Here is a 16,192-nt window from a genome sequence, read left to right as displayed (position 1 = left end):
TTAGGTAAAATGCTAATGCGTGCAAGGAAGTGCACTAGTGGGTGACAGTGAAATGCTAATGTTTGTTCTGATGTTAATCATTAACATAAAAGAAGAATTAACATAAAAGAAGAATAATGTTTTTGCACCGCCTGTGGCGGTGCACTGACGTGGGGGGAGTATGTAGGCTTTTATTTTGAAACTTTCAGTAAACTTCATTTGAAATGGCAACACTAATCCCATGTGTAACAGTGGTTTGGTTAAACCAGTTATCTAACACAAAAAAGAGCAATTACATGATGTAAAAATTGTCAAGGCTTTTATTTTGAAAATTTTCAATAAGCTTCATTTGAAATTGCCACACTAATTTCATGTGTAATAGTGATCGGGTTAAATCAGTTATATAATGCTCAAAGCAGAAGTAGTTTATAATACCAGCCAACTTCTCCTCTGTAATAATTGAGTGTTCCGCCATGTTGTAGTTCTGACATGCTGCTCAGGCCTCTGTTTTAACTGAGTCTTGGCCATAGATAGAACCAGGGCCGTGCAGAGACCACTAAAAGGGCAGGTGCTCAAAAAAAAAAAAAAAAAGGGCACATCTTACCGCATTCTAGGACACAATATTAACAAAGCCTCTCAGCTTTCAGAGTTTAATAAACAATGATAAATTACAAAATTGTGAAATATACAATCAAAGCTAAGGAAAATCTCTATACAGAGCATACAATTATGCATATGTAAGATATTTTATTAGTAATTTCTTTCTGCAGGTCTATTTTGTTATAGGAAAGTATTGCAATATTCAAACCCGCAATTTAGCAAGATATGTAAATCAGAGCTGGAGGTTTAGTTCTGATTTACATATTTTGTCTTTACAGAATTACACTATTAAAAATATAAACAAGGGCACAATGCAACCTTTTAGTGTACTGTAATCTATAAAAAAAGAGCTGCCCGTTTGCTGCAGTGGAGATGAAGATGGTCCATTCAGGAAAGCAGAGCTGCATCAAACTTTAAGGTGGAACTGCAGAAAAAAACAAAAGCAAAAATTGAATTGTTAATGCATGTCACTATGGGAAAAGCCTACTGAGTTTTGCTTACAACGTTTTTAAACACTTAAATCACACATTTGTCTCATGAAGTGAATTTTTTTGCAAAACAAACTTATTTGTGCATTTCAGAAATCTTTTCTTGATATTCAAAGTTTTTGTTTGACTCAAAGTTTTGCTTGTGATTTTCACATGACGTCATGGGCAGGGCCCAAAATCACAACAAAAGATTTCTGATGTGTGCAAATAAAAGTTTGTTTGGCAAATAACTTCTTAAGTTCACAAGACAAATATTAGTTATTTAATTAAAAAAAAGTTTTTTAAACAAAAGAATTTGTTTTTAAAAAAGAAATCATTACAATTCCAAAAGTTTCGATTACAATTTTATTTTACTTAACTGAGGTTAGTTTATTTTTTCCCATTGAATAATTGGGGAAAAATTTTAACTACATACTCTGCGAACCAGACCCTAAACTTAAAGTCTGGGTTGAGTTTTTTCCCCTTCATTAATGACATACATTATATCTATCATGGTAATTCAGGGTGAGTTATTTTTAATTCTAACTTAATATCCTTGTTGGACTTTTATTTAAGTGCTATTCTCTTTCAAGACACATTTACCTAACGCCAGAATAAATGCAATGTACATTATGCAGCAAAGCAAATTTGAAGATCGGACATATATTCATTATGGAGATGATCGGTTTTGGACGGGCGATGTGCCTCGTACACGGGGAAGAAGCTTTTTATTTATCTAGCTTTGCTAGCAAAGTCGTAGCTAGCAGCTAGCTAATAGCACAACAGCAGCCTAATGTCTGTATGATAAAAATACTTAATCGATAGATGAGAACAGTTTTTCCTCACCTGGCTGTCTCCTCCCGCTCAGTAGTTCTTCAGAGTAAGCCAGACGCAGAGGCCTGTCAGTGTCTGTTGTATTTCATTACCTCTCTGCTTAAACCGCGACTCCGTGCTGAAGCAGAAACGATACTTTCAACGTTTTCCGTCATCTGACAAGTAGCAAGTCTACTCCACTTTATTCACCAAAAACGTTTATATATATATATATATATATATATATATATATATATATATATAATTCACCAAAAACTGTTCTGTAATCTGGAACGTTCGCTATGCTGAGCTCCAGTTAGCCGCCTTATCTCACTGCGCGAGAGGCAACTGCGTCATGCGTCACGGGCAAAACGTCAAAGGTAACAAGGTGACCGGAAGGCTTATTATGTTGTACAAAAAATAAATAAATAAATAAATAAAATAATTTTAGTACATGTTATTATGTGTCAGAAGAGGGCTTTGAAAATAATAATACCAAAAAAAAAAAAAAAAAAAAATTGACCAAAAGGGCACTTTGGGGCAAGGAGCAAAAAGGGCAGGTGCTCAAGCACCCCCAGCCCCCCCCCCCCCCCCTCTGCACGTTCCTGGATAGAACTACAGTTATGGCAGTTATGGCTGCTGGTTTGTAGTCCAAACCAGCAGCTCTGCCTTTCTCTGGATTCTGTTGCTATAGCGATTGGCCCTCAGCCAACTGCTGTGTGTGTGAGACAGAAAGCTGGGGAAGGATTTCTATCTTTGAGACACCCATGAAATGCTAATGTTAATCCAGAGAAAAAAAACAGAAAAAAAGATTAATATTATTGCACCGCCCATGGCGGTGCACCTTCATGAGTGGACATTGCAGAGTTTTATTTTGAAACTTTCAGCAAACTTCATTTTCATAACCACACTAATCCAATGTGTAACAGTAGTTTGGTTAATCCACCTGTATAAAGCCCAAAACAGGAAGTAGTTCTAACTGCTAGCTGAGGCCTCCTCTGTAATAACTGAGTGTTCCGCCATGTTGTAGTTCTGACCTCCTGCTCTTCCCTCTGTATTAAAGTGTTCCGCCATGTTTAGAACTACAGAGTCTTTGTAGTCCAAACCAGCTGCTCTGCCTATCTCTGTGTTCTGTTGCTATAGCGATGAAACTGCAGTGTGTTTCAGAGACTTTATCTAACTTTATGAGACACCCACTCAGTTTTAATGAAAAAAGCAGTCCGAACGACAGCTTCCCGTTCAGGATCCGTAAGGCCGATCCAAAAACCGTTTGAAGCATATGAGAGGGCTATTTGTCGTCTCATTTAGTCCCGCGATTCATATCTGTAGCTCATTCACAGTAATTGCAGTGATGAGAGAAAAATGGTGTGCGCTGAGCTCAGAACATGAAGAAAGTTGGTAATTGTTAATTTCTAAAAACAATTTCAATTTTCATAGGAAAGATTTTAATTTACACTCAAAAATTCAGACAAGTAATAATTTTATGTAAGCAAAACATGAATAGTCACAGGAAATATGTATTCTTCCCACAATACATTGTGAGATCTGATTAAGCGCTGTGGGAATACTCACTGCCTCTGTCTAGGACCCGTTGCTATGGTAATTAATGATCTGCACCTGGGCTGGCTCTCTCTGTCAGACAAGATGCTGGTTTCTATACTTGTGAGACACCCAGCGTCGGTCTCCAGGACCCTGACAAAAAACCATAAGCCCTAGGAAAATTTTGAAAACATTTTACAGGAGCAGGCATGTGTATCTATGTCATGACCAACTTTGAGATCAATAGGCCTCTATTTGTGCCTGTGAGGGGGAGTTAAACAGAGTTTTGGAGTCAGACCTCCACTGTGCTGTGTGTGTGTTTCAGAGAGAAATGTTAGTGATGCTGTGAGTTCCTCAGACTCAAGTTTTTTAGTTTTTCTCAATTTATGTCGTCATTTTTACACAGAATCCCAATAAAAATAATAGCTCCCTTCTCGGCATCGAGCCGCACGATTTGATACCACTTTTGTGGGGGTACACGCAGCGGTACGAGCCGCATTAACGGTAATGGAAGAAAAATAAAGATATAAAGAGACATTCTATTGGGTGTAGAACAATAGGTGCCTGCCATGCAATGCATGGAGGCAGTGACTGACCTGCATAGCAGGTCAGTCACTGCTCTCCCTATGCATTGCTTATGGCAGGCCCCAATAATTCAGTAAAGTAGAAGTGGTAGCTAATCTATCACAGCAATTATTTATTAATAAAACATTAAGCCTAAAACGTACTATAACAACACTGAATGTTCTGTTCTGTGTGCAAAATTCTTGAATGTTTTTTGGTGTTAAATCCTAAAACATGAAGTGAGATTGTTGTCAATTGCTATGACGAGTCTGCGGAGCTTTGCTGTGGATCATAGCACGAAATTAATACCTACATTTTTAAGTTTCACTGACTTAACGCGGCTATGGATGACATGTGAAAGATCAGTCGGTAACACTTTATTTGAAGGGGGTTAAATAAGACTGTCATGACACTGTCATAAACATGACATAACACCTGTCATGAACATCAATAAGTCTTCATGAATAGTTATGACTGTTGTCATAAAGCGTCATTCGGTAAATAATGACACTTTTAATACAAAGTTGACATTATTCAAAATGTCTTCGTTATGACAGCTTGACATTATTCTAGACAAAATTTCTTCGTTACGACAACTTGTCATTAACCTAGACAAAATTGTCTCTGTTATGACAACTTGTCATTAACCAAGAAATCATGATCTAACATAAATTTGTCATAATAGTAGTCATAATGATTTAATTATTACACTAGCAAAAGCTTTAACAAAACAATGATTGATATTTCCACTCCCTGAAATAAAGCAAAACAAGTAGGACAAGCAATAAAGATTTCACTAAGCTTTATTACACGGTCAAATGATTTAATAACAGACTCATTAACAATTTCTTTTACATCAACTAAAGTGGAACAAGTGGCACCAGTTATGAATATGTCATTCAGTGATATTACAGTGTCATTAATATTAACTGTTACCTCAAGTAAAGTGAAACAAGTAACAGTTTTGAAGACGTCGTTAAGTGCCATTACAATGTCATTAATATTAACTATTACCTCAAGTAAAGTGAAACAAGTTACAACAGTTATGACAAAGTCATTAAGTAACACTACGGTGTCATTAATATTAACTTTTACCTCAAGTAAATTGAAACTAGTAGCAACAATTATAAAGATGTAATTTAGTATTACAGTGTCAAATGCAATGCTAACAGAGTTATTGATATTAAGTCTTGCGTCAAATGAAGTGAAACACACTGGACTACTTATAACTACCATCATAACTGTAGAACAAACCCTTTGTACATTGGAATAAAACAAAAGATAACTTGTTCTAAGATAACAGAGGGTTTAACGTCTGGTCAGTATATTGTTACTCTGAAATGCTGGTTGAAAAACTAAATCAGAATAGGTTCTTTCAACAGTAACATGTTTTGCTTTGATTATGTCATCCATCTCCTTCGTAATAGTCTTCCTGTAATGCTCTGAAAACAGGAGATCTTCTTCTTGTCTTCATTTCCTGGAAGCAGCTCTTTGAAGGTGTCCAGAAATGCTCAGAAATTACAGCTGTTCTTGCAATAGTTATGGCGAAAGCCTTTTCATGAATTCAAACTTGGTGAATCTCTTCTGGATATTCTCATAGTCGGTGATGACTCAATTCATTGTGGCCACTTAAAAAAAGAACAAAAACAAAAAACAACGTCATCATATTTCAGCATTTATTTAAATACCATTTCAAAAATGTCCCCTTGCTGCACACTGTCAGAATGGTAGACTGGCAGACAAATGCCTACTTAACATGACTGGTTGTTATAAAGTGCAATGCAATTATTTCTTAATACAAGTGGAATAATCACTGGAGCTGAACAAAATTATTCTGATTTGTCTGGCAGAAGTTCAGACAGACTGTCACTGTTATTCGAATGCATCATTTAACATATAGTTTTAGGCACATGAATGCATCTTTTTACTTAATGAGCATTCTAAATTATTTCTAACCAGATACTCTAACTTAGGGTTGTTTGCAAGAAGCTTATTAATAAATAAATAGATTTAACATCAGTTTTAGTTGTCTAAAACGTGACTTAACTCAGCTGGTGAATGTTGATTCCTGCTCCCCATTTCCCACTTACCTGGCTGTCCCACCCCACTTCACATGGTGAAAATATTAACACAAAAGCGACTTACCTAATTATCTTGGGGAATATTTCATCTGCTTCTTTCTCTTTGGTAAAATAGGAACTTCTTTCTCTGGTGGCAGGTCCTTATTTTCATCCTCCACACTCGTAGCATTGTCTTCATTAGCCAACTTTGTCCTCCCCACCATGTGTCCTTAGGCTAGCCTGGGTCTTCATGTGGCTAAACTTGCCAAAGCAAAGAACACAAGCAATGTGTCACATCAGCCAAGTCGCTAAATAATGCACATGAAGGGTAACTTTGACTAATATATTAGCTTTTAATTTGCTAGATTAAAATTGGAGGGGGGAAAACAATTTGCCTGTCTTTAAAATATATTTAATATTAAGGGCTAACGTTACAGTAATTGTGTTTAATAACTTTAGCTAACATTAACTTACAGCAAGGTAGGATTGGCTTGAATTGCTTATAGCTAACATTACAGAGAAAGAGAACATAGTCAATGTTATTTTCTCAAAGAAAATGTAAAGTTAATAAGACACATACCTCATATGTATTAGGTATCAAACTTGGCTTCTTTTTAAACAGGAGGTCTGACCGTTATAACTTGTTAGGTTTGCGCCACAATATGAAAATTTCTTCTTCACCAACACACTGCACGCCTGTTCGTGCACTGCTGCCTCTCACTGGTGGAGATGGTGTATTGTACTACTTAGCCCTTGTGTTTAGAAATGGGGTCCATACCAACCGACCCCACACACGTAAAACTTTTATCATTTGCCACAGTTCTCTACGTTTGCCTCAGTCCTCGCACGCATGAGGGTTAAAACAGCCTTAAATAATGTTTCATATGCTAAGTTCATAAGTGCTTTGTAGACAACTTGCTGTAAAACTTTAGGATCGATTAAATTAAGAAAATTAAGACTAAACAACATGGCAGAGCTTTATAATATTACTACATAAAGCTAATTTTTAAAGTTTAATCAGTAATGCTTTTATAACAAATTTATGTCAGATCATGATTTCTTGGTTAATGACACGTTGTCATAACGAAGACATTTTTGGCGAGGTTAATGACAATTTGTCATAATGAAGACATTTCGAATAATGTCAACTTTGTATTAAAAGTGTCATGGTTTAAATCATATCTTTCCTGCCGCACTCAGTTCGTTCGGATCAAAACCTTTTCTTCCCAACCTTCCTCTGTTACATCAGGAGTTCCCCAGGGCTCTGTCTTGGGGCCCCTTCTTTTTATTATTTATCTCCTTCCCCTGGGTAATATCTTTCGTAGATATAACATTGATTTTCACTGTTATGCAGATGACACCCAGCTTTATGTTTCCAGTAAGCCCTCCTCCAACCTTCCACCAGCCTCGCTTACTGACTGCTTGACTGAAATTAAATCCTGGTTCTCCTCTAATCTACTTAAGCTTAATAGTGATAAAACGGAGGTCCTTCTCATTGGTACTAAATCTAATCTGGCCAAAATCAAAAACTTTAGTCTTGAAATTGATAACTGTTCTGTTTCCCCCTCCCCTCAGGTAAAGAGTCTGGGTGTTATTCTTGACAGCACTCTTTCTTTCCAGTCTCATATTAACAATATTACCTGCTCAGCTTATTTTCATCTACGCAACATCAACCGTCTTCGCCCCTCCCTTTCTTCCCATTCTGCTGCTATTCTTGTTCACTGTCTTGTGACATCACGCCTGGACTATTGCAACTCCCTTCTGTTTGGTCTCACCCAGAAATCTCTTCATAAGCTCCAACTGGTCCAGAACTCAGCTGCCCGTATCATTACTAAAACCCCATCCATGCACCACATCACTCCTATCTTGCAAAGACTTCATTGGCTGCCTACCAAGTTCCGTATAGAATACAAAATTCTTCTGTATACTTTTAAGGCTCTTCACAATTTTTCCCCACTATATCTTTCCAATCTTATTTATATTGCCACTCCCTCTCGTTCCCTCAGATCATCCTCCTCCATCCATTTGTCTGTCCCCTCTGTTCGTCTTACTACCATGGGGAGCAGAGCTTTCAGTCGCTCTGCTCCCCAACTCTGGAACTCATTACCACCTCACCTTAGAAACATAAAGTCACTCCCTAAATTTAAAACCGAACTTAAAACACACCTTTTTAGATCTGCCTTTTCAATATGACACAATTGGTTTGCTTGATTTTTATATAGATTTTTTACATAGATTTATATATAGATTTCATATAGATACATTGTTGTGTATTTATCTGATCTATTTTTAATTGCTACATTTTTATTGTTGCTGTTACTTTTCGCTCTTTGTACGGTGTCCTTGAGTGCCAGAAAGGCGCCTTAGAAATAAAATGTATTATTATTATTATTATTATTATTTACCGAATGACGCTTTATGACAACAGTCATAACTATTCATGAAGACTTGATGTTCATGACAAGTGCTATGTCATGTTTATGACAGTGTCATGACAGTCTTATTCAACCCCCTTCAAATAAAGTGTTACCGATTAGTCTTTTGCTCCCCAGCGTTGTATGCATGCGCGAAATTTCCGTAGGTCCAATAACATGCATGGTGTCTAAGTCATAAGTCAGTGCCTCACCAGCAATGAACCTCACCGCACGTCACTGTTATTTATATACTTTTCCCCTTGATATTATTTATTACTTTGTTTACTTTCAGAGTTTACTTGAGTTAGAAGCAGGGGCGCGGTATAGGGGGGGAAGTGATGACAATTCTAGGGGCCCTGACAGGCAGGGGGCCCTCCACAATTTAATTATTTGTATTTTGTTCATAGAAATAAAATAAAAAAAATCGGGGCCCTGTCAATTACAAAATTAATCGTATTGTATTTTCAAAGATTGTTTTTAGCAGTAAAAATTTTATGTTACCCCTCCCAGACCGAAAGACACATCCGTTTTTGCCCTGAATGGATGTGCATGAAATGGTTCGTTCCTGCTTGGAGCGCTTGACTGTGGCGCTGTTCAGCTGTAGTTAGTAGAAGCTGCAGCTGAATACAGCTGCCACGAAACGACTGTTAAGGAAGAATTAATCTGAATTAATTAACTTTGGAAAAAGTCTAGCTCTCTCTTCCTCTTAGATCCCAGGTCTTCTCGGCGAGCCGTGTGTGGCCACAAGGATAACAACAATGCGTGTTGATGTCACAGAATTACAGAGTTTAATCCAATAGAAGACAATGCATAAACTTACACAAAAACTGCAGAACAACGGAGACATACATTCATTTACCTGACAGACTTGGAAAAAGAAGGAAAGAAAGAAAAGTAAAGACGTGCAAAGACATCTTTGGAGAGTTGCAAGAGCAAATCTGATTTGTTACTTCTGTGTAGAAAGTTTTATCTTCTTTTCTTTAATTTATTCAAATAAGGCGTATCTTTGCTCATCCAACCAGGAGCTATCTCTGACCCTCTATCTGAAGCCAGAAACCCCTGCCGTGTTTACGGCTCTTCACAGATGAGTGTGAAAAGCTAGAACTTCTACTGTATTGTTTTCCCACACAGACAAAAGGCAATTCAAACGATCCTAGCAAACCATCTGCTGTAACTACAAGTAAAATAAAGGTCAATAGGCCAGAATACATTACTAATTTCAAAACCACAATTGGGCTGTTTGAATCAAGACATGTTAAGTTTTAAAACTAGCTTATTTTAAATTTATTTTCTCAACACGACTGTGCCAGTTGCTATGCTGCTAAGAAAAGTTATAAAATCAAGTTTTCAAAAACAAAATAGAGAGACGGAGAGAGAGAAAAAGGTAAGCGTGTTCATTTATAATTCAGTTTTTCTCCAAGAGTGGTGAGTAGACTGTGTGAGATTATCAACCAGTTAGCATAGTTAGCTTAGCTACAGACTACTGTTTGCCTCCATTTCACTAGCATTTAATGAATTGAGGAAAAAAATTAACATGCATATATTTAACTTGTACCTTTTACCACTTAACAACAGATGAGTCAGTAGCAGCTCTGACCTGCCCTCTCCTAAGTGAAAATAAAGCTGCAGTATTTTATATAAATATTTTTTCACATATTTTTTAAAACTGTCATTATGTTATGACAGTATAGTATGAGAGGCAATCTGTGAAAAATCTATTTCCTCTGCTTTCTCCCAGTGCTAGAAACAACCAGTCAGTGGCAGGAGCGTTTTAGTGCTGTCAATCACAATCTCATGTGGTGCTGCTCATCCTTCCTCCTTGATTTGTGCCGTGCTGCAGCTAGCATAGCACAGAGCTGTGCAGATTCAAACTGTGAATGCTCAGTTTAGTTAGCATAGCTACTAGTGATGGCAGATAATCGGTTTCTTGTAATAAGTTGTTTCTCCACCATTAGCACATTTAGCAGTGAGTGAATGAGGCTAATTGACATTGCTAAGAGCATCTTACTAGTTCTGATTGGTTGTTTTGGTCAGAACGGTACATTACTTTAATCAGCAATAGTAATTCAGGAAGGAGGTGGAGGAGATTGATTGTTTTCACAGATTATCTGTCTCATAAACTGCTACGACATTGTGACAGCTTTAACAAATATGGAGAAAACATATTTTTTATTAAAGTTACATACTGCAGCTTGAATAAAATGCAACTACATAGCATTTTTGAGAAGTCTGGATTGCAATGTGTATTTTGCACGTTGCTGTTGACTGTTGCTCATGGCTAGAGACATTTCAGTATCTAAAACTAATAGAAAAAATTTAAGCAACCGAATTGCATACTGGATGTGGACTGTTGGATGTAAAATTCATGAGCAGTAAATATTGTGCCAGTATCAGTATTGGACCACAGAAAGCAAGGCAGTTGCAAGCCTTTAAAATTGTGACCCTTTTTATGGGTCAAATAGACTCAAAAAATTGTAACAGCAGCTGTGCAGGGGGCCCAAGATTTCTGGCAGCGCCCCTGGTTAGAAGTAATTGTTTAGTTGTTTTTGCTTGCTTGTTTTTGCTGTGGGCGGAGCCTGTGGCTTTAAAAGCAGGGCTCTGTTCCGCTTTGAGTCAGTCTGTAGCTAGACTCCTGACAAATCACACTGAAGGTGATGGACTCTTGTATTGAAGGTACTGTTTGTTTGATTTTAACCTGCCTTGGATGTCTTCTGTACCTATTTTGCACTTTTCCTCTCTGATCACCTGAAGAAAGTTTAATAAATTTCTCTAAAGTGATTTGGCCAGTCGTTTTTGGTTGCCCTAGTCATAAGAGAACCCCGTCACATCCTAACTGAAAAGCAGAAATCCACTATGACAGGAGGAAGATCGGCCATGCAGGACATCCGAGTAGCCGTTGACTAATGAACTGAGTGGTTGATATTTGAAACCCTTTTTCATATACATGTTACCTAGAATAAGAAGTATCCTTCATGAATGGAGTTGTGGATCCAAGGTGGTTTGTACCTATTAATGGAGAGTGTAAAGATTTTCAGAAAATTATTGTGCAAAAAATGGAGTTGAATCATCTTCCTGTCAAACATTAAAATCGGCATGAGTGACTCTTTGCAACAGTGCCATCTTTGTTCAAAACCGACTTCTGGGAAAGGCTTTTAGCGACTCGCAGCGATATGCAGCCTGCCATCAGAAGTCACAGTAAAAGGCCTGAAACTTTATAATCATCTTATGGTAAAGTCTGAGGTCTGGACAGACCCCTTACTGTATGGAAAGCAAGCAATGGGATTTCTTTCCAAATACCTAAGCAATTATTATTGTTATTATAGAACTTATTACTCCCTCATAGTTCAATGAAAATAAAGCTGATAGGACTTTATATTTTAGGATTTATTCAGGTTCAGTTTTTTTTATCCAATCCTTTGCATTCCTGATCATATGAAATTGGTATTTTAACTATACAGTGATGTTTGCATTTGTTCTAGAGTTTTAGTGCAGAACTGCTTTATTATTCAGCACTAGAAAATGTTTTTTTCACAGATTGCACACATAGTAGTTCTCCATCTCTTCACCAGACAGGTCAGAGATCAGAGGTCAGAACTGAGGGGCTTGAAGTAAGTCTTCAAGGTTTTATATAACATTGCAGGCTGCAGGCCGTGAGACAGACGAGTGTTTTACTCAAATAGATGCAGATGATTTTCATCGAACTGAAGAACTGATCTGATGCTTTTAGAAGCAGAGTTCATTTTGTATTTTTTTCCTCCAGAAATCCTGCCACAATGTGATCATTAATAAATTTTTCATAGCTACATTTAACACTTATTGCTAAAATTTAAAAAAAAGGATTAAATATGTATTGAAGTAGGATATGACCTATAAAGAACTGTTCAGCATAACAAATGTAAATAAAAATGAAGGCCATTATTTATGTGTTTATAAATGAAAGCATTATCATTCAGGATGTTGGGAAAATCATCTATGATGAGACTGAGCTGAGAATAAAGGAGATCATGGCTCATTTTAGTCATGAATTTGACTCCAAATAAAAAAAAAAGTATTATTATTAAACCTGGTTCAATATTTTGTTATGGGGACTAAAATTTCAACTTCTTTGATGATAAATGTGGATAAATGTGGTATTTAATAGTTTAACAGAGTTGTTATAAACCCCCTGAGTGTGAAAAGGTTTTGAACCCAACAGTTTCATCACTGATACAGCCTCTTCATCACCACGTCTGTTTTGGTACATTTTGACTAAATAAGTCACTGGATTATTATTATGATCATTGATTAGATAGACAGATTAGAGCACACAGAATCACACTCTGTTCTGTCTAACTTCCTGTGTCTCAGGGTAAAATCGCTGGAATTGGCTTCTTGAAGATCCATGCTCCCTGGGCCGTTTTGTGTCGAGAGGCTGAGATCATGAAACTCAAGATGCCAACAAAGCAGGTATTCAACCCAACATCCACTAATTCCATTCAAAATTTCATTTAAGATTTTTGTTTTGACCATCAGTTCCATATTAATTCTATCAGTAATCATTTAGACTCATACTGATCTAATGTATTTTTTGTCTTCACTACATTCATGAGAAACTTCCGTTCAAGAAACTTTAACAAGCAATTCAACTTATTCAGCGAAATATATATATTAAGTTCAATCATAGACAAATACAATATTACATATGTTCCAATTTGATTCCAGTTAAAATGCAATAATGTTCAGTTCATGTTCAGTCACTGGTTTAGCAGTAGTCCCTCATGTTGTGCATGCAAGGGGCAACACTGGAGAACAACTGTTGTTGAATTCCCTTCAACAGCAACAATAGTCTTTCATTTCCGCAGGTTTATGAAGTGAAACAAGGCAGCAACCTGGTGGAGAAAATCCGACTGTTCATTCACAAAGTTACTGATCCTCTCCACCCAAAAGTGGGTCCCAAACGGCCCGAAGATGTCAAATCGCTCTCCCTTCCTTTTTCAAAGGAGAAGCAGCACCTGTGAGTAAAATCTCTTTTCTTTTTCTTTTCTAAAGACATACTCCAAAAAAAGGGTCATTTTACTGAACTTTTTATATTTAAAAGCAGAAATCGGAGCGCTATGGGATGAGATCAGGTACTGATTGTTAAACCTGATCTGAGCTTTGGTTCCTTGACTCTCCAGCTATTTGATCTGAATTCTGAGCCTAATATAAGTTGTGCCCTGCAGTTCCAAGCTGCAAAGCAGAATGAAAGCTGGACATTGACCCTGAACTGCAGTTCATGCAACCAGCAGGGGAACCTAACTGTACAGGTTTTCCTGATAGACAGGATACCTTTGAGAGGACATGATGCAGGGAACATCTAATATTACAAGTAGGAGATTGGAATAAGCAAATATATTTAATTATTAAACACAATGTGGTAAAAACATTAGCAATGTGATGGAAAGAAATGCCAGCCAGCTTGCAGGCTGATTCCAGGAATGCTGCAGAGTGATTCAGTCTGACTTGGTAATGTGAAAGCCCCCCGCCCCCTTCTCTGAACTTACTGCACGCAAACAAACACAAGTCTGACTCATTGAGGTCATCTACATCCTCTGAACAGTGACTGAGGTTTTAACGTCACAGTCTAAGCAGACATGGGATGGATTCTGAACTTTGAGACTCATGACTTCATGGATACTCTCTTTGGTCCCAACCAGTCAGCCAGTTTCCACATCCAGTGTTTGGATCAGAACATGTCTTTCCCTCAGCCTTGGAGGAGTGAGTGGGCAGCAAGGAGCTAAATTTACGCTCTGACTAACAGCTAGCAGATCTCCCTCCACAGCTTCCACATCTCTTCATCTGTTCTCAAAACAATCTGGGGCGGATCCCTGAGATTAAGCCTGATCACAAAAGCTCATTTCGTGAGGTTTTAAAAGCAATCACCCTTTTTATTTTTGTGTTTTTGTTTTTCTTCTCCTAGATTGTAAAGTTGTTTTAGATTTGGATCATGTGCAGCCAAAGCCTCTTGTTTAAAAGTGTTCACACAGTTGACAAAGTGTCCCCAGTCAAGAATGAAGATAGATTTTCTAGGTTCAGTATAGACAACCTGTCAGAACCAGAACTTTATCTTTAAATTGTCTGTCATCTGATGATGTAGAACTTTTTGTTGTTGTAACAGCTTTGCTTGCTTGTTGTATTTTTGGTCATAGTTCAGTTTTGTGTGAACACTCAGCAGAAAACATCCAATCCAGATTTTTTTGTTTTTTTGTAATGACTCCATATCTAAAACAATTTTCCAAACATTAAAGCATGTCTCAGAGCAACATCTGTCTGGCATCTGAGTGCACTAGGAATAATGTTCATACCCCATGTCTCCATTCAGACTTACTTCCTCCCATTTGGTCATGAATGCCAGGTGGAATGTGCAGCTATAGTTGTCAGGTTCTCCCACCTGAACTGTTGTTCTGTACATTACAAAAATGTGACAATTTCTGTTTGTCTGTTGCACATGATCCCAGTTCAATCTAACAGTTTGAGGCCTTACATGCAGACATATGATGGCGTCTGAACCGTTACTCGTGCTGTATGGTCAGAACCTAATGTCCATCTGTACTCTACCTACTGCACTTGACATTTATGTTTTTGCTAGTGTACAGCTCAACTGGATTCAGTATTTAACCAGTAAGCTGGAACATTTTTGTCCATATAAGCAGGCACGCACGCACACACACACACACACACACACACACACACACACACACACACACACACACACACACACACACACACACACACACACACACACACACACACACACACACACACACACACACACACGTTTGTCTTGCTATCTTTGTGGGGACTTTCCATTGACTTCCATTCATTTCTACTCATTTCTACAGCCTAAACCTTACCTTTACCCTTTTCCTAACCCTAACCATCACATACCTAACCCTAACCAAAACTCAATTCATACCTTAGCCCTAACTCTGACCCCTGACCCAAAAACAGGGTTTCCCCTTGTGGGGACCAGGCTCCGGTCCCCACAAGGAGCAATTGGTCCCCACAACGTAGTATATGTCAGGAAAATCGTCCCCACAAGGTATTACAAACAAATACCTTGTGCGCGCGCACACACACACACACACACACACACACACACACACACACACACACACACACACACACGCACTCCATCATTTACAGGGATTCAGAGAGTGGTTAAATCATGAGAAATGGGCCGCTCCTCTAAGGGTTTGGGACATAAACTGCCTGCAGAGGTCATCAGTTCCTGAGACATTTTCTGTTATAACAAATGTAATTCCAATACAATGACTACACATTGCAGTTTTTTAGTTTTTCTATCCTATGAACATGTGTTTCATATAGAAAAACCATGTCATAATTTTTCTCCTTTTTTTGCCTGCTTGTTTGTAGAAATTAGAAATCAAACATAATACTGATACACATCATTATGGTTGGGTTAATAGTAATTGATTTATAATGCATCTCAGCCTCCTTTCTAGCCCTGGCACCTCCAGCACATTTTTTTTCTTTTACAGCTTTACATCTTAACTCTCCACTGGTCTGTGAACGTATTTTTTTTTCCTTTCCTTCGTCTTTAAATAAAACTGTCTGTTTTTCTTCTTTTCCCCCAGTTTTGACCTCTCTGACAGAGACAAGTTCTTTGACAGCAAGACGAGAAGCTCCATTGTGAGTATTTCTGTAAGATCAATGTTGGAGGGGATCACTAGAATCTGCTTAAAATAACTGTAAACCATCTCTCATAAGCAGATGA

The 16,192-nt window shown here is 37.7% G+C and overlaps 1 protein-coding gene across 4 annotated transcripts in view; it reads left to right on the top strand.

Annotated features, from left to right (window-relative positions):
* Positions 1-16,192, top strand: part of LOC106909642 (anoctamin-1-like) — a 97,484-nt gene that overhangs the window by 46,726 nt on the left and 34,566 nt on the right. For all 4 annotated transcript variants that reach the window (XM_088004002.1, XM_088004001.1, XM_088003999.1 and 1 more), the window contains exons 4-6: positions 12,784-12,882; positions 13,278-13,429; positions 16,053-16,107. In XM_088004002.1, the coding sequence (XP_087860128.1) occupies positions 12,784-12,882; positions 13,278-13,429; positions 16,053-16,107 (306 nt within the window). The remainder of the gene's footprint in view (positions 1-12,783; positions 12,883-13,277; positions 13,430-16,052; positions 16,108-16,192) is intronic.

The sequence above is a fragment of the Poecilia mexicana genome, unplaced genomic scaffold (genome assembly GCF_051168715.1).
Source record: "Poecilia mexicana isolate PSO_F unplaced genomic scaffold, ASM5116871v1 scaffold_3, whole genome shotgun sequence".
Lineage (NCBI taxonomy): Eukaryota > Metazoa > Chordata > Actinopteri > Cyprinodontiformes > Poeciliidae > Poecilia > Poecilia mexicana.
This window is presented reverse-complemented; position numbering and strand designations above follow the sequence as displayed.